General features: G+C 37.0%; 1 protein-coding gene across 1 annotated transcript in view; it reads right to left on the reverse strand.

Moving 5' to 3' along the window:
* The window catches only part of CDADC1 (cytidine and dCMP deaminase domain containing 1), a 69,177-nt gene that overhangs the window by 36,008 nt on the left and 9,869 nt on the right, over positions 1 to 23,300 (reverse strand). Inside the window, exons 3-5 of the mRNA XM_054586337.1 lie at positions 14,120 to 14,297; positions 9,868 to 10,437; positions 4,720 to 4,769 (exon numbers count right to left, since the gene is read on the reverse strand). Of these exons, the coding sequence (XP_054442312.1) occupies positions 4,720 to 4,769; positions 9,868 to 10,437; positions 14,120 to 14,297 (798 nt within the window). The remainder of the gene's footprint in view (positions 1 to 4,719; positions 4,770 to 9,867; positions 10,438 to 14,119; positions 14,298 to 23,300) is intronic.

Below are 23,300 nucleotides of genomic sequence, written 5' to 3' on the forward strand. Positions count from 1 at the left end.
GCAAAAACTAAAAGCCTTTCCTGTAAGAACAGGAACTAGTCAGGAATATCTGCTTTTACCACTCTTATTCAACATAGTACCGGAAGTCCACCAGGAGTGCACTTCTGTCCGACAAGAAGAAATACAAGGTATCCAAATTGGAAAGGAGGAAGTAAAACTGTCATTACTCACAGACAACATGGTATTGTACATGGAAAACACTAAAGACCCTAACAAATATATACTAGACCTAATAAATGAATTTGGCAAAGTAGCAGGATCCAACATCAATATTCAGAAATGGATAGCATTTTTATACATCAATAATAAACTATCAGAAAGAGAAACTAAGAAAAAAAATCCCATTAAATATTGCAACATAATAAAGTACCTAGAAATAAATATATTTTTCTATCCCACAGGCAATCCCCACACCATTGTCCATGCCCATGGGTCTTGCATGTATGTTCTTTGGCTACTCTATTCCTTATGTTATACTTTACATGCCCATAACTATTCTGTAACTACCAATTTGTGCTTAATCACTTCACCATTTTCACCCATCCGTCTGGCCGCACCCCCATCTGGCAACCATCAAAATGGTCTCTGTATCTATGGTTCTGTTTCTGTTCTGTTTGTTTATTTTGTTTCTTTTAGATTCAATTGTTAATAGATATGTAATCATTGCCAGTTTACTGTTCATATTTTGGCTCTTCTACTCCTTCTTAAAGAAGACCCTTTAACATTTCATACAATACTACTTGGATGATGATCCTTTAGCTTTTCCTTGTCTGGGAAGCTCTTTATGTCCTTTGATTCTAAATGATAGCTTTGCTGAGTAATCTTGAATTGTAGGTCCTTGCTTTTCATCACTTTGAATATTCTTGCCAATCCCTTCTAGCCTGCAATGTTTGAGAAATCAGCTGACATTCTTCTGGTAGCTCCGTTGTAGATAACTAACTGCTTTCTCTTGCTGCTTTTATGATTCTCTCCTTGTATTTAACCTTTGGCATTTTAATTATGATGTATTTTGGAGTAGGTCTCTTTGTGTCCATCTTGTTTGGGACTCTCTGTGCTTCCTGGACTTACATGTCTATTTCCTTCACCAAGTGAGGGAAGCTTTCCTTCATTACTTTTTCAAATGCTTCTAAGTTCTTGCTCTTTCTCTTCTCCTTCTGGTACCCTTATGAGGTGAATGTTGGTATATTGATATCCCAGAGGCTCCTTGCACTATCCTTATTTTTTGGATTCTTTTTTCTTCTTGCTGTTCTGATTGGTTATTTTTGGCTTCCTTATCTTCCAAATCCTTGATTTGATTCACCGCTTCATTCACTGTACTCTTGATTCCCTGTAAATTGTTTTTTATTTCAATTAGTGTATCCTTTGTTTCTGAATGGATCCTATTTATGCTGTTGAGGTCCTCACTAAATTCCTTGAGCATCCTTATAACCAGTGTTTTGAACTCTGCATCTGATAGATTCCTTTTCTCCATTTTGTTTAGTTCTTTTTCTCGAGTTTTGATCTGTTCTTTCATTGGGGCCACGTTTCTTTGTCTCTTCATTTTGACAGCCTCCCTGTGTTTGTTTTTATGTATTATGTAGAGCTACTATGTCTCCCAGGCTTGACAGAATGCCTTAATGTAGTAGATGTCCTATGGGGTCTGGAGGCACAGCCTCCCTTATTACCCAAGCTGGGTACTCTAAGTTTGCCCACTGTGTGGGCTGTGTACACTCTCCTTTTGTAGTTGAACCTTGGTTGCTGTGGGCATGTCCAACATCAGTCACTGCTAGTATTCTGTCTGGAGTCACATAGCCTTAGCTACAAAGTGATCTATAGATGGCTACTACTTGTGCCAGGCTTGGAGGTGCCCAGGAGATGCCAAGCTGCGGACCAAGGCTAGTTGCTATTAGCACCAGGTCTGGGGCAACTTGGTGAGAGGTTTGTTTGTTTGAGAGAATTTAGGAAAATCTGAAGCATGGGCCAAGACAAGCCATTCATATGAAAAAGCCACTGAAAACAGTTCAGGTGAGCCTGAAAGGTGGGTGGGGCAGGTCCTCATGGAATCACCAGGGTGGGGAAAACAGTGTGAGCCCGGTTCATGGAGTCTCAGATATAACCCTCCCCCTGCTGGCCCTATAGTTTTGTGGGGGATGGCTCAGAAAAGGAACATTGCCCTCTGCCAGCACTTCTGTCTGGGAGAAAGCTGCTCCCAAGCTCTCACTCTGATGCCAGACAATTCAATTCTTCACCATTTGTGTCTGATGTGTTTTAATCTGCTGCCCCAGCACTGGAGCTCAAAGGGAATGAGTCTGAGTAAGTCTGTTCATGGGTCTTTTAAGAGGAACTGCCTGGGACTCAAACAGTTTGTCTTCCACAGCACCAATCCTTGCTGGTTTTTACAGCTAGAAGTTATAGAGACATCTTCCTGGCAGTGGACCTTAGACTGGGGCACCTGGTATAGGGCTGGGACCCCTCACTCCTGAGATAAAACTCCCAACTTCTATCCATGACATGTGGGTGTGGGACCAGGTTGTTCCTCATCCCTACCTCTCCTACCAGTGTCGATGTCGTTTCTTCTTTAATTTTGTAGTTGTAGGACTCCATTCAGCTTAATTTCTGATGGTACCGAATGATGCTTGTTCTATAGTTTAGTTGTAGTTTTGATGTGGTTGTGTGAGGAGGTGTGCAATGTTTACCTGTACCATCATCTTGACTGGAAGTTCCAAGGAATATATTTAACCAAGGAGGTAAAAGACCTATACTCAGAATATTATAGGACACTGAAGAAAGAAATTGAGGAAGATACAAATAAGTGGAAGCATATACTGTGTTCATGGATTGGAAGAATAAATGTCCATACTACCCAAAGCAATATATAGATTCAACTCAATTCCTACTAAAATACCAATGGTATTTTTCACAGATCTAGAACAAATATTCCAAAAGTTTATATGAAATCAAAAAAGACTGCATATGGCCTCAACAATGGTGAGAAAGAAGAACAAAGTTGCAGGTATGACAATACCTGAAATCAAACTATACTATAAAGCCAGTGTAATGAAAATAGTCTGGTACAGACTATTTTCATAAGAACAGACATATAGATAAATGGAACCAAATAAAGAGCCCAGACATAAGTCCATGCCTGTATGGCCAATTACTATTTGACAAAGGAGACAAGAGCATATGATGGAGTTATAGACAGTCTCTCCAATAAGTAGTGTTAAGAGAATTAGACAAGTACATAAAAAAATAAATACATAAAGTAGACCACCAACTTACACCATACAAAAGAATAAACTCAAAATGAATAAAAGACTTAAATGTAAGTTGCAAAACCATAAAAATCCTAGAAGAAAACATAGGCAGTAAAATTTCAGATATCTGGCATAGCAATAGTCTTGCTGATACATATCCTAGGGCAAGGTAAACAAAGATAAAAGTAAACAAATGGGACTACATCAAATTAAAAAGCTTCTGCACAGCTAAAGAAATCATCAACAAAAGGAAAAGAAGGCCCAGTATATGGGAGAACATATTTTTCAATGATAGCTCTGAAAAGAGTTTTAATTTCTATAATTTATAAAGAACTTAATAGAACACAACACCATGAAGACAAACAATCCAATTAAAAAATAGACAAAGGACCTGAATAGACACTTCTCAAAAGAGGACAAACACATGGCCAATAGGCATGTGAAAAAATGCTCAATATTGCTAATCATCATAGAGATGCAAATTAAAACCACAATGAAGTATCACCTCACATCTACCAGAATGGCTACTGTCAATAAACCAACAAGTCCTGGTGAGGATGTGAAAAAAAGAGAACCCTGGGGCACCGCTGGTAAGAATGCAGACCAGTGCAGCCACTATGGAAAAAGGTATGAAGTTTTCTCAAGAAATTAAAAATAGAACTGTGCTTCAATCTAGAAATCCCACTTCTGGGCATATAGTCTAGGAATCCCAAAACACCAATTCAATATGTTATAGCAGCATTATGTATAATAGCCAAGACCTGGAAACAGCCCAAGTGCCCATCAATGGATGAGTGGATAAAAAAGCTGTGGTACATTTATACAATGGAATACCACATGGCAGTAAAAAAAAAAAAAAAAAAGGAGGAACTCATACTTTTTCTGACAGCATGGAAAGGCTGGAAATTATTATGCTTAGTGAAATAAGCCAGTCAGTGAAAGACAAATGCCATATACTCTCTTCTATTTGTGTAATTTAATGAACAAAATAAACGAATGTACAAAATAGAAACAGAGACATAGATACATGGAACAGACTGACAGCTGTCAGAGGGCAGTGGAGGGACTAGATGAATGAAGGTGATGGGATTAGCCAAAGAACATATGCATGACTCATGGACATGGACAACAATGTGGCGATGGCCTGATGAGGGCAGGGGGAGGGGCAGGTGGGTGGGGCTGTGTGAATGTGGGCAAGGGGGAAATAGTGGGGACAATTGTAATAGTGTATATAATAAAAAAAAAAAGGAAAAAATAAATTATGAACCTAAATAAAATATAATAAAACATCAAAGAAATGTTTGCTAAGTGAACAAATCTATCCAGAAAATTGTTGTGGGTTTAAAGAAATGCTTATACAACATAATAAAACCACCAATACAAAATATTAATGCCAATGAGTAGATAAAATGTATTTAATAAGGATGAACCATATTTAAAGAAAATCAAGGTTACATATTTAAAGAATTATTTTAATACTTACAGATTTTCTTTCTGCCCAAATTACTGCTCCGACTCCTATTTTATGATCCTCTGAAAAATAAATGGCCTTTAACTCAGTAACAATCAATGATTTGTTAGTTTCAGAAATATATTTTTCCAAAAATAAAAACATTTATAGAAACATTCTAAATGGAGCAGCAATTTCTGACATTTCCCAAATTATAGAAAATCACTAAAATAAACCCTTTAAGCATGGGATATGGGAATTAGGTACTAAATAACTAGACAGTGTCACTACCAACTGAGTCACATAGGATCTATATGCAGAGATCATTAAATTGGCAGTGTCCATGGTCAGGTTACTTCAGAGTTGTAACCAGAATTGAGTGTAACTACTGATTCTCCACCAAGTCAGTTTGTAAATGATTATTTCTAACAGATAGTAAAATTGATTAACAAACAAGTTTCTGATTTAATATAACTGTTCACAACAATCAAGTTTGTCTTCTAGCATTTTTTATACTCCAATCACAGAAAATACATTTCATTAAAATGTTCTTGCTAAGAAAAATGTTCAGATTTATAACACAAACACAAACAAATCTTTATAGGCTTTCATGTATTTACATTGCTGGTAAGTGCATGAAAGGGATTTTGATTTAAACAATATGTTGTTCTTTCCCTCATCTTCATAATTTGTCTTTAGGGGGAAAAAAAGCCAAGTTAGTGACCTGATGTTCATTTCTAAATCAATTGTAAGATTATAAATTTCGTGTAGAACCAGAATCTCTGCAACAAGATGTATTTCTGAAAACCATTAATACAGAAAATTTAAAAACCAAAATAGAAATTCTACATATAAAGGATTGACTGTTTCCTTGTACCAATACAAGGATGAGTTTCAAATTTCTAGGACAGTTATACATTAATTATGAAAACCACAATATTTATCTAAATCTTAACAAGGGACTAATGTAGTTAAGTAGGTACATTTACACAGAATACATAACAATCATCTCTGAACAATCATCTGTGACCGTAGTGTAGAACATTTTCATACTGGTGAGGATTAAATGAAACTGTGGCTTCACCCTACAATTTCCTTAAAATTAATGTATTTTAATACTTTTCTAGAAAAAGTATTAAGAAACTCTATTGCGCTTATGCATTAAAAACTAGGATGGTTCATAATTTTTAAGTTATGATACTATAATAAAATTCTCCAAATTCAGTACAAGCAAACTTAGGTTTTCAAAATTATATTACAAAGCACTTGTGTAATTTATTTTAAGCACTTTTTATTCATCTCCTTTTTACCCTAAAGGTAAGGCAGATAAAATTTCCTTTTCTGGATGAGAAAACAGGTAAAGAAATTAAGTGACAAAATTTAGCCCTCCAGACCCAACCTACTTATCTTTTCCTCTACCCCTCCCTTTGATATTTAGAATTTTATAATAAACATTTCCCTTTATTGAATGCCCAAGTATACAGTGGTGAGGGAAACAGAAGTCCCTATATTTCATGAAACTTATAGTATCTGATGACAGAGGAAGACAGGAACAAGAAAACACCTATGTGTTGTGCTGTGGACGAAATTAACACAATGCTGAGGAATGGAGTGCATGGGAGGAGGGTTTACTCTATAGAGTGGAAACTGTCAGGAATGGGATTTTAGAGTAACTAAAACAGTGTTTCTTCTAAGACCTTCAAAATAAAACGTGGGGAAAAGAATATAATTACAGCTTTATGATCATTTCAAAGGCAAGTGGCAGTAGTTGTAAACATAAGAGTATTACTGTCTGCAAAACCAAACACCTTTGCTGGGGGTAAAATTGTTCTTAATACATGCATAAATCAAAAACAAAAAATGAAAAACTGAAATAGAAAGTCTTCATATTAAGAGCCTACTTTTCCTACCATCTATACTGACTGTTTTTCATCTTGTGTTTTTTTTTAGTCTCAGGATCCACTTTTTCTGTCTCAGCCTGGAGACAGACTAAACCTTGTCAAGAGGGGGAAAAATGCTCTACTGCTATATAAGGTAAGTCACACCAAAAGAATATTCTTTCCAATGTATATTTTAAAATCAAAATGAAATCTCATCCATTTAGATGGAGTAGATTTCACCCAGCCCCAACACTGGCTGACAAATTAGGTAGTTTCTCAAAAATCTTTTCATGTTTGTAATTTTTACAGTAATTGCTCTGGTCATTCACAGGATCTTCTCTGTACACCTTTGAAGGAAAGACCAACTTACAGTCACTGAGCCAAATTCCTGAGACTCTGATCACTAAGTCAGAGAGCTCTTTATCCTATGGTTCTAGAACATAGGAATGGTTATTATTTTAGTTCCCAATTCTGTCATGTCAGGGTTTGTCCATGTGGTCCACAGGCACTTGTATCAGAATTATTGGCTGTTTGTTAAAAAAGCAGACTCCTGTCTCCCATGGAAATGCCCTTAATCAACCTCTCCATGGAAGGCTGACAGAAACAGGAGTCTGCACTTCCCTCTGTACTAAAAATTGAGAACCACAAAGTTATAATTTGAAACATTAAACTTTCTTGGCTTGATATCCAATCTACTTTGTCATCAACACTGTGGTTCAGGAAGAAGGTATAATCCTCAGCTTTGTAAAATGCTAAGTCTAATGGGAAAACAGGACCCAAAAAAGAGATTAAAACATCGCACTTAAACCAGATAGATAAGATGTAAGGCCCTCCTCTTTTTTCCCCTTAGAACTTAAATAAATTTTGTCACTTCTTTGCTACCTTAAAGTACCATAGAAACATACTTTTAATGACACCTTTGTAGATCCTATTTATTCATCATCCAAGAAGCAATTATTAAGCACTTAATATCAATTACTTTTAGAAAACTGTTGGAGGTTTTACAATTCATTTTAATCATAATACATTTTTAAATGAAATGGTTTAGTAGAATGTTTTCTTCACCTGCTAATTAGAGTAAAATAAATCCATCAAAGCAAACCGAACAGTGTGAAGTCAAAAGTCTGAGTTATTAAAACAGTCTACCATGGGGATATGTACCTTGCTGGATTGTCTTCCATGTTAAATGGTATCAGTATATAAATAGCCTAGCTCTGCACCTGACACATAGTAGGTGATCAATAAATTTTTATTGTTACTATTTATCATCAATGAAGAGAATGGGTCCAGAATTTCTTATATGAAATCCCTTATATCAAGTTTTTTTGGTCAGCTTGATGCACTCATTTTGTGGCTACACTTGACCAAATATTTAATGCAAATATTCATACATTTTACTTCATTTGTGTAAATGTGTTTGATTACATGGTAGTTTTCCAGGTCCCCCAGAAGTGCTGTGTAATATATAGTATATATATACCATATTACCTTTCTAAAATCTGAAAATTTCTGAATTCCTTTTGATCTGGCTCCAAGGGTTTTAGATAAGGGATTGTGGACCATTTATCTCTGGATATAAAAAGATTTCCTTTATCCAGTCAACACACTGCACACTGCTATGGAAAAAATGGCAATGAAGATGTGGTCCCTTCCCTGGAAGAGCTCACAATGGAGTGGAGTGCATTACAGAGTTGTAGTCCATTTAGGATTTGGACTCCAGGCAAAAAAGTCACACATGATCAAAAAATTAACCTTGAAAAATCTTTTAAATTGCCCATCAGGTGCAGAAGTATGGCTTTATGTAAAAAATTCTGCACAGAAATAACAGATAAATTTATAATAGTATCTAATAAAGAATATATATACAAATTTATATCTAAACATTATTGCATCTTTAAACACTGGAATCATACATTGTATGAACTAATCATACACAGTTCTATGAGAACCAATAAGTCTAAGACCAAGTAAAAGAACAGTACATTCACATATCCCACCTTATGTTCCCACTGGAATCTTCTGAATTCTAACTAGCAGAGGGGAATTTATGAATTATAGCTGTAACAGCTGTTCCCACTTATGTTTCTGTCTTTTCTGGTTTAGAGAAGAATTACTTATAAAGTTGGTTTTAACAAAGAGACTAATGTATAGCCCACATTAAAGTAATTACATTAAATCAGACTTCTATACTATAAAGTTCTTTGGCATATTATAGCTTATGCCTGTAGTAGAATCAAATTCTTTAATCAGAACTGAGTGACTACTAACCTTCCTGAATGTCAAAAGTCCTTGTATAACTCTAAAAATTCATCAGCCTAAGTCACACCCTTAGGGACTTGGTTTAGTCTGAGTTGGGATTTAAGCATTTGTCCTCTAATAAAATTTCAGTGGTGATTCTGATATGCTGCTAGTTGAGAACCTCAATTGTACTGAAATTACTCTGACCTGAGGTCTTTGTTAAGAATACACTGTAGGCCAGAAGCATTTATCTGAACTTTTTCTGAAGATTTTCTCTCTTTTCCTTCTTTCTTGGGAAAAGTATAAAACATCCTACTATAGCTCACTCATCAAATCTTACTCTACTGCTCCTCCTGCTTGCATTTTTTTCCTTATTTCAAACCTGCATTTTAAAAAGTGATAATTCTTCCACTTTGGAAAACTTTATATCTGATAAAATCTAAAAACACTGTTCTGCAATTGGAAATACAGAGGCCACCTTTTATCAAAATAAAGAAAATCCCCAAGAAATATTTCCTTTTCACATATATACCCATGCATAACAATATAATAAACTAAAAATGTTTGATTTCTCTACTTGCTGATTGAACACATACCAGCAATTGGGAAAAAAATCTGCCAGTATTTCTTTACTTTGATTCTGTTGGTTACTTTGAATTCATATATTATAAAGATTTAAAAGTTTTTATTAATATTGCACACATATAAAATATTCAAGAGTTAACAAAAATGAATGATTTAGTTCTCTCTCTTTTGTCCCGTCTCTAGTAGAGGGATCAATGAACAGTGAAATGATAAAAAGAAGAAGCAGAAAAGAAGGGTATGGACAATCATGCCTCGATTTATAAATGTAGCACCAAATTATAAAGCCACAAAAAATCTAAAACTGCTCTAAGAAAGAGTTGTTTACTCAAGGGTCTCACTAATTTCCTATATTATACAATCCACAAAACTTTAGGATGAGAGTAAATGAACTCTACTATAGATGAGATGAACCCTACTTTACTTCTGAGTTACAACCCAACCAATAAGCCCCAATGTATGAACTAAGCATATAACTTACCAGTTCGATATGCCAATAACCTGGCCTGAACCATGCAGTGTCTTGCAATTTCTTGTGGCAAACTTTGATTGTGAATTTCATTAATCTGTTCGGTATTGCCACAATAAAATCCATAGTGTTTAAAGGTAGGCACACTGGAAGCTACTGTGGCCAAAAGCAGGATAAGGTCTTTCATGTTTTGCCTTAGATTGTTAAAGTATGGATTTTCACATAGATTCTCCAAACCTATAGTCATCAGTATTTGCTTATGTAGTTCTTCATTTGAAACCAAAAATAACATTTCATATTCTTTTACTCTTTCTTGTCTACATTCAGAATAAAAGTCAGTGTTAGCATCTGGGAATGTTTTTGCAATTTTTTGAATAAAGTCACATTTGTAAGAGGTCTCCTCTACAAACTGCATCATATAACACACCAAAGGCTGAAGCAAGACACAAACATGGGCCCTACTGTTTGATTTCAATCTTTCCACTGCTTTGGCATCTAACTTTGCATCTTCAGAACTAGTAGCCTCAGAAAGCAAACTTATTTCTGGATCAGCAGGCCAATATGAAATTCGGTTAACTCCAGCTGAAATACAAAATATGAAAGGTAGTTATCAGATACACACTGAAATTAAGAGTTTTCTTGATAAATCCACCATATCATTGCAGTAGATCCAGAATTCCCAACATAATAAATGTCTATTACCAAGTGAGCAATAATACAGCCTATGACAAAGCATAGCTCACAAGCCATATCCAGCCTATTACCTATTTTGTATGGCTTGCAAAATACAAGAATTTTTTGTATTTTTCTTTGTAACAAAGAAAATGTATTTCTTTGTAACAAAGAAAATCCATTCTTTGTTAAGAATGGATTTTATAGTTTTAAATAGTTGGAAAAATAAAAAACAAGACTATTTCTGTAACACAAAAACTATGAAATTCAAATTTCAGTGTCTATAAATAGTTTTATTGGAACATGGGTCCACCATTCATTGACACAGACTCTGGCTGCTTTTGCACAATGGGGTAGCTGAGTTGAGAGCTGGGCAGCTGTTTAGTCACCACGTGGAATGCCTAAAATATTTATTATCTGGCCCTTTATAGGGAAAGTTGTCCAACCCCTAACAAAGCCCAAGGGAGGTATTTGTGGAATCATTGGCCTTGCTGAGTGTGGTCCAAAAGCCCAGTGCTAGGATTATATGCCAGAGTGCTGCAAGTAAAAAATGGCTGCTTTTAGAAATATCATAGCTGACAACAGTTAGTGTCCAGAGTTTTGTTTCTGAAATAAACTATTCAACCATGCATTTAAAATACGAGATCTGTCCAGAAGGTATCCAGCTACGTAATATGAAAAATAGACATTTATTAAAGAAGACATAAGAACAAAAAACATTGTACACAGGACAATGACACCTCAGTCCCCTTCAAAGTAGGTACCTTGGGACCTCACACAGTTCTCCCAGTTGCCATCAGCTGCCCCATCATATTTTCCTGAATCTCACTGATGGTCTGAAATCTCTTCTCTTTCAAAGGTGATTTTAGTTTTGGGAAAAGGCAGAAGTCTTAGGGTGCCAAATCTGGGCTGCTGGGGGGCTGAGTCACCTGGGTGATTTGATGTTTTGGCCAAAAAATTCTGCATGAGAAATGATGAATGAGTGGGCACACTGTTGTGATGAAGCTGCTAAGGGCAAACACCAGTTGCCCATAGCTGCGGGCTTCTGAATCATCTGAATAGTTTCTGCAATGTTCAAGCTTAATGCAAAATTTGATGAAGATTTGTTGTTCTACTCGCTCAGTCACTTTGAATGTAACAGCCACACAGTACACACGCTCACTCGATGGTGTCTACCACCCCCACTGACTTAGTACAGTGAAATCATCATTGCTCACATGGACACATTCTAGTCTACTCTCCTTGGTTGCCAGATTACATCAATGTTGTGCAAACTGCCCTTGTTACATTAACAATGGCTGGACTTTTTCCAGACAGACTTTGTATACCTGTGCTCTGAATTTTTCCTGTGGGAAGCTATTCTATGAAAATATTCTAAATAGAAACAAAAAAGAAAACATGCATGGCTAGATTTAGTGCAGCGTTGTTTAAATCAGTAAAAACAGAAAAAATCTAAATGGAATAGGAGAATGGTTAAACAAATTAGGGTCCTCCTCATAACAAAATATACAGTTACCCAAAATGTCCACAAAGAACTTACAATGTGAGGGCAGCAGTCGGGGCGGGGCGGGGGGGGAATGTTACAATATTAATTTTTTTTAAGTCCACAAAATTAAAGACAGAACAACAAACGAGAAGGAACATTTTTTAATCAATGTGACAAAGGAAAGGTTAGTAATATTTAACATACAGAGAAAACTTTAATTCATTAAGAGCATATACAGGTATCAATGGATAGGAGCAAGGCCTCAAGAGATTCCAAAAGATAATGAACAATTTATAAAAGAGAAAACAAAAGTGGATAACAAACATATGAAAAAATGTTTTAATTTGTATTTAAGATCAAATGATGAGAGAATCTTTATAGAGTTAAGCACCCAAATATTCGTCAATTAATTAGTATTTTACAACAGAAACCCTTTGCTAATATCTCATGTAATTGCAGCTAAGAGAGACTTTTTTTTTTATTTTACTTTTTACATCTCACCCGAGGACACTTTTTTCACTACTTTTAGAGAAAGAGGAAGGGAGAGAAAGAGAAACATGGATGTGAAAGAGAGACATCAATTGTTTGCCTTCTCACATGCATGCTGACTAGAGATCAAACCCACAACCTGGGTATGTAACCTGACCGGGAATCGAACCAGCAACCATTTTAGTCTATGGGATGATGCTCCAACCAACTGAGCCACACTGGCCAGGGCAAGAGTCATTTTTTATGATTCTGCCCAGAAGTGACTAAACAGATGACCCACAGGGTGTTGTGCATTCAAAGTGTCTCTCTCTCTCTCTCTCTCTCTCTCGCTCTAAAAATCAATCAGTAAACACCTTTATCACTCCTATCACTCAGGAAATTCCAAGGGATTTTAGTTGCTCTGTGATAGAAATGGGATGAAGACCAAATGTATAATTCATATTATAAATCACAATATCATAGTACCTATGTAAAATATAAGGACAGAGATGGATAGCTATACACTAATAATTTGTGTTCCTCCTTCCAAAATGTAAAGTAGTCATTGGAAGGCATGCTTGCTGCCCAGCCAGGAACTGCAGTTCTGACAATGGATATGAACAGAAGTTCAATGGATATGAACAGTATGTGACTTCTGGGCCAGGATTTTTAAGAGCAGGTATGCCTTCTCTATTTTCTTTCTCAGTCTGGATGCAGAGGACTCAAGGCCCTTGGGGATGAAGTAGCAGTACCACAGAAGATGCCTAGGCCCATGAATCAACCACAGGGAGAAAGCTATCTGCTGTTCAGTAACATCTACATTGGGATATTAAAGTAGAACCCCCTTATCCGCAATTTCACTTTCTGTGATTTCAGTTACCCATAGTCAACCATGGTCCACAAATATTGAATGAAAAATTCCAGAAATAAATCATTCATAAGTTTTCAGTTGTGCACCATCGTAAGTAGTGTAACGAAATCTCTCCCTGTCCCACTCCATCCCACCCTGGATGTAAATCATCCCTTTGTTCAACATCTCCACACTGTATACATTGCCCACCCATTACTCACTTAGTAGCCGCCTAGGTTACCAGACCCACTGTTACAGAATCACAGTATCTATCACAGTTCTTGTGTTCAAATAACTTATTTTAACTTAGTAATGGCCCCAAAGTACAAGAGTAATGATGCTGGCAATTCGGATATGCCAAAGAGAGGCAGTAAAGTGCTTCCTTTAGATGAAAAGGTACGTATGCATAGGAAAAAAAAACATATAGGGTTCAGTATTATCTGTAGTTTCAGGTCTCTCCTGGGAGTCTTGGAATATACCCCCCAATGATAAAGGAGTACTACCGTACAAGGGTTATAAATGTCTAGTATGTTAAGCCACTGAAATTTTAGTGTTTTCTAATAACAGCTAACATTAGTCTACTAGTACATAAACATCATCTAACTAGTTAGTGACAGAGATGAGACCAGAATCCATGCTTTCTGACACTTCTTACAGTATATCAAACTGTCTTCAGATATAGTATATATATTTCTAAATTACCTCTGTGGCATTTATGCAATTTGTTTCCACTGACTATTCTCAAGATAAATACTAGTGATCCCCAACAAAGCTTTATCTGCACTTACCATTTACGATCATTTTCAAACAAGCAGAACATGGTTTTCTAGAAAAATAGAGGTCACAGTTTTTCAGCCTTGACCCATGTTTTATAAGAGCAATTTTTCCAGCATGTAAATCTTCACTCGAACAGTGAAGATCAATAATTTTCATGTTTTTCACCACGACAAGACCAGTTTTCTTCACCTACATTAAGATACAAAATAATAATTTATTAGTTGAAATTTCTAATGACCATATATCATGGACTATACCTGTTTATTAATGAAATGAAAATGTTCTTTAGTCTTTATCTGAACAGTTTAAACAAAAGCACATTTTCCATTAGGTCCTCAATTTTTTCTGAATGTTGAATATTGACTTTATGCCAGAAATATTCTAAATCTGGATTTCTTAGTCAATTAAGTATTTATCATTAATTTGTCCTAGTGAAAAATAAATATATTTTGACCTACTAAATGACAAGAACCAAGTCAATTTGACTTTTTTTTAAAATAGCATCTACTCTAGGACTATTTAGTATTAAGTGCCTAGGGGGTAATAAAGAAAAATTTGGAAAACTGTGACTTTACATATGGGAAGCCCAGAAAGTTCAGATGACTTTCTGAAAGACCCACAGATGGCAAAAGGCACAACTAAAGCAGAAGTAGTCTTACATTTTGAAATATTTAAAATATTGATTAATATAAAAATAACTTTCAACTTCATTCCTAAAAACAACTTTTAACACTATGGCAGTCTAGAGTAATGTGTTTCCACTTTCACAAATATATTGATCATTTATCATAAAAAACTTTTTAGGCTTCTCGTCGAGATGGAGGTGTAGGTACACACGGACTTGCCTTCTCACACAACTACATCAAAATTACAACTAAAATACAAAAAATCATCACTCAGAACAGTCAGAAATCCAGTTGAAGGGAAGCCTGACAACTACAGAACTTAATAAACCACATCCATTCCAACTAGTAGGAGGGGCGCAGACGCAGAACGGGCTTCTCCCAAATCCACGTGTGGTGGATAAAAATTTGGAAAGGATATCTCTGGAGTGAGGAGCCCCAGCCTCACATGAAGCACTGCAGCGCAGAGTTCCAGTGCCAGAAGATAAGCCCCCATAACCTGTGGCTGCAAAAAAAAACAGCCAAAATTGAGTCAGTGGAAGAAACTTCTGGAGTTCCAAGCAGTTCCTCTTGAAGAAACCACACATGGAATTACTAAGGCTCACCCCTTCTGAGCTCCAGCACGATGGTAGCAGCTTGAAAGGCACCAGAAGCTGAAGCATCTGGCATCAAGGCGAGAACTGGGGTACAGCTTTCTCCCAGACAGAAATGAGGAGAAAGGCCATTGTCCCTTTACTGAACCCTCCCCAAAGAGAGATGGCAGGTTGGTGCTATTTCTGACACTCCATCAACCTAGCTAACTCTGTTTGCCCTACTCTGGAGATCCCCAGAAACTCTGTCCCACCCAGCTTACTGGCTCACCCAAGCTACTCTTCCATACGATGGCAGGTCTTGACTCATGCTTCACAACTTCCTAAATCCTCTTAAACAAGCAACCTCTAGCCTCAGTGAGCCCCCAGCCCCTGTACCTCTTGCTAATTGGCCCCAGGTGCAGCAGTAGCAGCAGCCAGCCTAGATTCACAGCTTGGCTTTGCCTGGGAATCAACAAGCCAAGCACAAGTAGCAGCCACCTCAGATTGATTTATAGCTCAGGCAGGGTGACCCCAGGCAAAACACAGGTGGGGGGTTGACCTTGGCCTATACCACCCGAGAAATCCCAGAGTCTGAACATCCAGTGGAGAGCTGGCTACAGGCCACATCGGAGCATCACCACCCTGCCCCCACACTGCTGATAGTCCACAGAGGGTGGAGATGGGTGGTCAGTGGTCACAGCCAGTCCTTGCAGCTGATCGGCCTGGGAAAATCCCTCCCATTGACCTGCCAATAGCAATCAAGGCTCAACTACAAGAGGAGGGTATACTCAGCCCACACAAAGAGCACACCTCGAGTACCCAGCTCTGGAGATGGGGGAGGCTATGCCACTGGATGCTACCGGAGGCCTACTACATTAGACCATGCTAGCAAGAAAGGGAGTCCTAACAGCTCTACCTAATCGACAGAAAGAAACACAGGGTAGCTGCCAAAACAAGGAGACAAAGAAACATGGCTCAAATGAAAGAACAGAACAAAACTCCAGAAAAAGAGTTAAATGAAATGGAGATAATTGGTCTATCAGATGCAGAGTTTAAAACACTGGTTATTAGGATGCTCAGGAACTTAGTGAGGACTTCAGCAGCATAAAAAAAGACCCCATGAAAAATGAAGGACACAGCAACTGAAATAAAAGACAATTTACAGGGAAACAACAGTAGAGGGGATGAAACTGAGAATCAAATCAATGATTAGGAACAAAGGGGGCAAAAAACAACCAATCAGAACAACAAGAAGGAAAAAGAATCCAAAAATGAACATAGTATAAGCAGCCTCTGGGACAACTTCAAGAGGTCCAATATTCACATCTTAGGGGTGCCAGAAGAAGAGAAAGAGCAAGAAATTGGAAGTCTACTTGTAAAAATAATAAAAGAAAACTTCCCTAATTTGGCGAAGAAAATAGACATGCAAGTCGAGGAAGCACAGAGAGTCCCAAACAAGATGGACGCAAAGAGGCCCACTCCAAGTCACATCATAATTAAAATGCCAAAGGTTACAGATAAAGAAAGAATCTTAAAAGCAGCAAGAGAAAAGCAGTTACTTACCTTCAAGGGGTATTCCCATAATATTGTCAGCTGATTTCTCAAAAAAACCTTTACCGGCTAGAAGGGATTGGCAAAAAATATTCACAGTCATAGAAAGCAGGGACCTACAGCCAAGAGTGCTCTACCCAGCAAATCTGTCATTTAGAATCTAAAGGCAGATAAAGAGCTTCCCAGATAAGAAGAAACTAAAGGAGTTCATCATCACCAAACCGTTATTATATGAAATGTTAAAGGGACATATTTAACAAAAATATCAAAACTATGAACAATAAAATGGCAAAAAAAATACAATTCTATCAACAGTTGAATCTAAGAAACAAACTAAGCAAACAAGAACAGAGAACAGAATCATGGATACAGAGTGTTTTGAGGGTGGCCAGATCAGAGAGGTGGTGTTGGATAGGTGAAGAGGTGAGGGGAATTAAGAAGTACACGAGTAGTTACAGAATAGCCATGGGATGTAAAATACAGTATAGGAAATGGAGTAACCAAAGAATCTATACATATGACCCATGGACATGAACCATGGTGGGGGAATTGCCTGAGGGAATGGGGGCTGCTGGGTGGGGAGGAAGAAAAGGGAAAAATCACAACTGTAATAGTATAATCAATAAAACAAAAAACCAAAAAAATAAATTGATGAATATGCTTCCTATTTATGAGGAACAATTTTTTTTTTTAAGTCTCCAGTAGTCATGGTTTCCAGCTTCATTTCTGTGCCCTTAACAGAAAATATAAAATTAAAGTCAACCCTGCTTGGTGTGGCTCAATGGATTTGGGTCATCCTGCAAACCAATAGGTTGCCAGTTTGAATCCCAGTCAAGGCACGTGACTGGGTTGCTAGCCAGATGCCAGGTTGCAGGCAGGTGAGCAGCAATCGATGGATATTTGTCTCCCTCTATTTTTCACTCTTTGCCTGAAGGACTGTTAATAGAATTGTATTTTTCTATCAAAATAAGGAGTTTCCCAGACAAAAGAAGGCTAAAAGAATACACCTCCACCAACATATGCTAAAGGGACTGCTTTAAGAAGATGAAGAAGAGTCTATGAATACTCAGTTCTTTTCATGGTCACCAATACTTGATATTAACAATATTTTTAATACTTATTAATCTGATTGTGACAATGATGTATTAATCATTATTTGTTGAAACTAAACTTGTTTTTGTATATTTCTTGTCTATTTCTATTAATTTTCAATAGCTTTAAATGACTTTTTGGTACTCTTTATCCATTTTTTTATTAAATGTTTGTAGAATTTTTTCCCTAAAAACAAAAAAACCAAAAAAAACACAAAACCTACCCCTTTTGTAGATGTGTTGCAAATACTTTATATTGTCAATATTTTACTTTATAGCTTCTGGGCTTGAATATGTTACTTAAGGGTAAGAAAAATATTATTTTGTATTTTCTCCTAACTCTCTATATTTTACATATTGATTTTTAACTCAATCTTCTCATTATTTGTGAGACTCTTCTCTTTTGCTTCTGCTTCTTAAATTGATCTGCCTTGATTTCCTGACTTTGTGGTGTAAACTTCTATGGTAAGAAACCAGTTTTTTTCTTTCTGGATCTGCCTCTGATGTTGTCAGGTGTTGACCCTGTCTGACCTTAGGCAGTCTGTTCCAGACTTCCAGGAATCTACTGCCTGCGGCTCTCTCCTCCAGCTGTTAATCTAGTCACTCTGCACTCAGTAGGCCAGTTTAGAGACACTACAGGGCAAGGCAGAGTCCCTCCAGGGGGCGGGGTTATTGGGTCCTCTCATGCTGTTGCAGCTCAGGGGAGTGGTCTACCTGAGCAAGATGGCTGCTGCTGCATGGGGGAGGAGTCAGCACCAGGATTCACCCGGCTACTCACTCAGTTCTCTTCGCAAAGCCTGCTTCCCCAAGTCTCTCCTCAGGTGTCTCCAGCCCACTCTGCCCCTGTCTTTGCCAGAGAGCAGGGTAAGTAGCTGCAAACAAAAATGTATGCGTTGGCCCTTTAAATGGCTCTTTGAGTCTCCAGCTGTCCATCTCTCTCAGAGAGAAACCCTGCCGCTTTTCGCAGCTGCCTGTTATCTGTGTACTTTTTGGGCTCTGGTGCTGTAGACTGGAGATCCCTGCTTATGGTTTAGACCTCGCTCTTCTCGGGGGGATTCAACTGGCTGTTTCAATATTCTTCTAGTGCTACTGTCCATGGGCACCCCCCCACCTTCTTGAGTCTCTACCGCACTCCTTACCAGTTAGGTTGTGCTGAAGCTGATTCTTCTGTCTGTCCTAGGTTATAAGGTTCTTCTCTCACTATTTTTCAGTTGTTTGTTCCAGGTGATTTCTCCATAATTTAGTTGTAATTTCAGATTGGTCCCAGGAGAAGGTCAATGTGACTTCCACTCACTCCTCCACCATCTTGATTCTCCACTTTCCTATTCCATTACTTGTCCTTTAACTTTTTTATATGTATATTACTGTATAGTCTTACATGTTTAATATAGTCATATTGTCAATATTTTACTTTATAGCTTCTGGGTTTGAATATTTTACTTCAGGGTAAGAAAAATATTATTTTGTATTTTCTCCTAAAACTCCTTAGATTTTACATATTGATTTTTAACTCACCTGAATATTTTTTGTATAATGTATGAAATAGGGCTCTATATTTGTTTTATTTCGGGTTATAGTGGTTCATGCATCTTATTTGTTGAATAAGCCTTATTTTCCCCAGCGATTTAAAATATCAATTTAATTATATATTACATTGTTAGATATATACATTTGTTTCTAGAATGCTCATTTTATTTCATTGATCTATTTGATTATTTCTGTGTTGGTGTCATGTTGTTTTAATTGCTGAGACTTTATAATGGATTTAAATTATTTAATATTTTATAATGGATTGTGACATTTAAAAAAATAAATAAAATCAATCTGCATTTTAAAAAAAAGAAAGAAGGAATTCCTATCTTTTATGACAACATGGATGGAACTGGAGAATATGCTAAGTGAAATAAGCCAGTCGGTGAAAGACAAATACTATATGATCTCACCTACAAGTGGAATCTATTTAACAAAATAAACTAATGAACAAAATAAACCACAGAAATGGAGACATGGAACAGACTGAAAGTGACTAGAGTGGATGGGAAGGAGGAAAATGGTGGGAAGAAGGGGAAGGGACTAAAGAAGGAACATGTATGAATGACCCCTGGACATGGACAACAGAGTGGGAAATAACTGTGGGAGCGGGGGGCAGGGTGGGAAGGGTGGAGGAGGACAAAGGGGAAAAATTAAGACAACTGTAATGGAATAAACATGATTTAAAAATAAAACTAAATGAAAATAAAAAATAAAATTTATAAATTGTTTTTTCTGAAATTTTCCATTTAGTATATTTAAACTTTGGTTGACTGTGGGTAATTGAAATTTCAGAAAGCAAAACCATGGAAGAGGGAGGACTACTGTATTTATAAATGGTTCTTAGTTAACAACACACTAAGGCTGGTAAAAATTACAATTTAAATGTCCAGGAATGAGGGAATAAATATGGTACATTCATACAACAGACTGTTATGCAATCATTAAAACAATGATATCAAAGATATATGTGTGTGTGTGCATGTGTATGGTATACTAATGTATTCAATATAAAAAATTAAAATGAGATAAAATCTTGGTATTAAAAGGTTTCTTCCAAATTAGTACTCAATCTCTAATGAAGGGTTCAGAACAGGGCTCTCCAAGAAATGTCACTTTGGCATGTAAATTATTTTGAGTTGAGGGCAATTGAGACCCTTCAGGCTCCTGAGAAACTTTACTTCACCCTTAAAGAATTTAAAATAGGGGCCTTGCCAATAATACAAGTTATCACAAGAAATTACTTTTTATGACCCATCTACAGGGCAAACTTCTAATTACTGAACATCTTCTTTTATCTTCCTGAGAATGATCTTCCTCACCTCTACACCCAAAGGTGTTTTAAAGCATCCTTTGCTAAGAATATCATACCTCATTTTCCCCGTTTCTGAAACTCTCATGTATATGGGATTCCGGGGGGAGGGTATGGGTGTGTGTGGGTGTGTGTGCGTGTGTGCCTGTGTGCATGTGTCTGTGTGTGTGTTAAGTGGAAGCAGTCTGTGTGGGTAGCTGGAGGGAGCAGCTTCTCACAACCTTGAAGGGGTCTGATAAAGCAGTGTTCTAACAGCCTTGAGCCTGGGTCTTAGGCTTGCAAGCACAGCTCATGCTAGGTTACTTCACTTTCTGGCCTGCAGCCTGCTTTGTTTGGGGCTAGGACTTAAGGAGTAGGAGCTTTGGACGAGGCGGGGAGTTGGGGTACCGACTTGGACACGGGCTTGTGGCCTGTGTGCAGCACTGACATGGGCTTGCAGCCAGTGTGATTTCCCCAGACATGGGCTTGTGGCCTGCGTGACTCTTGACATGGGCTTGCGGACTGTGTGCTCCCTGGGCATGGGCTTGTGGCCTGTGTGACTCTCCCAGATAAAGGTATGTCAAGCATTGCCAAGGCTACACACATCTTATTCTGTCTACCTGATTCTCGAGTGGACCTGCCCAGCCTAGAGAGGCTGCAACACAATGTGTATGTGTATACATGTATAATTAAATTTGGTCATCTTCTTGTTAACCTGTCTCATATCTATTTAATTATTAGACTAGCTGAAAGAACAGAGAAGGGCAAAGTTTTTATTTCCTTCACACTAAGAAACCCAGCTTTTCAAATGTATTTTTTAAAAGTCTTAAATTTATAAACAATTTGCTTCTAATCTGTCTCTTAAAGACAAGTTTTATCTGCAAAGAAACAGACACAAACTAAAAAAGCCCAACATCCTGAAAATATTCTACTTACACAAAATAATATTAAGCTATCAGCAAGTAAAAAGAATAAAGGACTTCAAAACTATGAAGGAAACAGAGATTTCTCAAGTCATTAATGATATGTAGAGCCAGGATGAGTGGTTGACAAATAGGGAATAAAAATGCTAACATTATTAATAAATTTTTACTATTTATAAAACATTTGACATAGGAATTGGAAAATAAAACTCTTCCAACAGATATCATTTTATCATAAAAAGTAAATTTTCTACATACATGCAGACCTTAAACCCTTCACAAAAATTAATTCAAAATGGATCACAGACCTAAATGTAAAATGCAAAACTATAAAACTTCTGAAGATAACATAGAAGAAAACCTAGATAATCTTGAGTATGACTTTTTAGATACAATACCAAAGGAATGATCCGTGAAAGAAATCAATGCTAAGCTGAGCTTCATTAAAATTAAAAACTGTACTGCAAAAGACAATGAAAAGAGAATAAAATTAAAAACTGTACTGCAAAAGACAATGAAAAGAGAATGAGAAGAAAAACCATAGACTGAGGAAAAAAATATTAGTAAAAGACACATCTGAGGAAAATTTTATCCAAAATATATGAAGAACTCTTGAAATGGCAATAAAACAAACAACCTGACTAAAATATGGGCCAAAGACCTTAACAGATAACTCACCAAAAAGATATACAGATGGCATATGAAAGGATGCACCACATCATATGTCATCAAGGAAATGCAAATTAAAACAACAATAAGATACCACTACATGTGTATTAGAATGGCCAAAATCCAGAGCACTGACAACACCAAGTACTGGGGAGGATGAAGAGCAACAGGAATTCTCATTCTTTGCTGGTGAGAATGCAACATAGTACAGCTACTTTGGAGACAGTTTGAGAGTTTCTTACAAAACTATGCATACTTTTAACATACAATCCAGCAATCATACTCCTTCATATTTACCCAAAGGGGTTGAAAACTTATGTCTATACAAAATCTATACACAGATGTTTATAGCAGCTTCATTCATCCTTGCCATAACTTAGAAGTAACCAACATGTACTTCAATAGGTGAGTGGATAAATCGACCATAGTACATCCAGACAATGAAATCTATTCAGTGCTAAAAAGAAATGAGCTGATAAAATGAGGTATACTTTTATTTATTTTTTAATTAATTAATTAATTTTTTCAAATACATTTGTCTCTGCCTTCCCCCCGCCACTATTTTTAAAGATAGCAGAGTAGGTGGAAGTACACTAACCTCCTCCCAGGACCAAACTAAAATTACAAATAAATTATAGAAAAACCATCCTGAATCAACTGAAGACTAGCTGAAAAGAAGCCTTATAACCAAGAAGCTACATTGAGACTGGTAGGAAGTGTGGAGGTGCGAGAGGGCTGGCTGGGTTCCCACAGTCAGCAGCTGAAGTTCTGGAAGGATATATCAGCTGCAATAGGGTTCCCCATGAGAAGTATGGGGACCAAACCCCAAGCCAGGTTCCCCAGCCAGGAGCACCAGAACCAGGAAAGGTGCCTATATAACATCCAGCTATGAAAAGCAGCAGTGTTTCTATCTAACAGGGAGGGAGGCTAGAGACAGTACCC

The sequence above is a fragment of the Pteronotus mesoamericanus genome, unplaced genomic scaffold, assembly GCF_021234165.1.
Source record: "Pteronotus mesoamericanus isolate MK-2021 breed Mesoamerican mustached bat unplaced genomic scaffold, CSHL_Meso_final contig_94, whole genome shotgun sequence".
Lineage (NCBI taxonomy): Eukaryota > Metazoa > Chordata > Mammalia > Chiroptera > Mormoopidae > Pteronotus > Pteronotus mesoamericanus.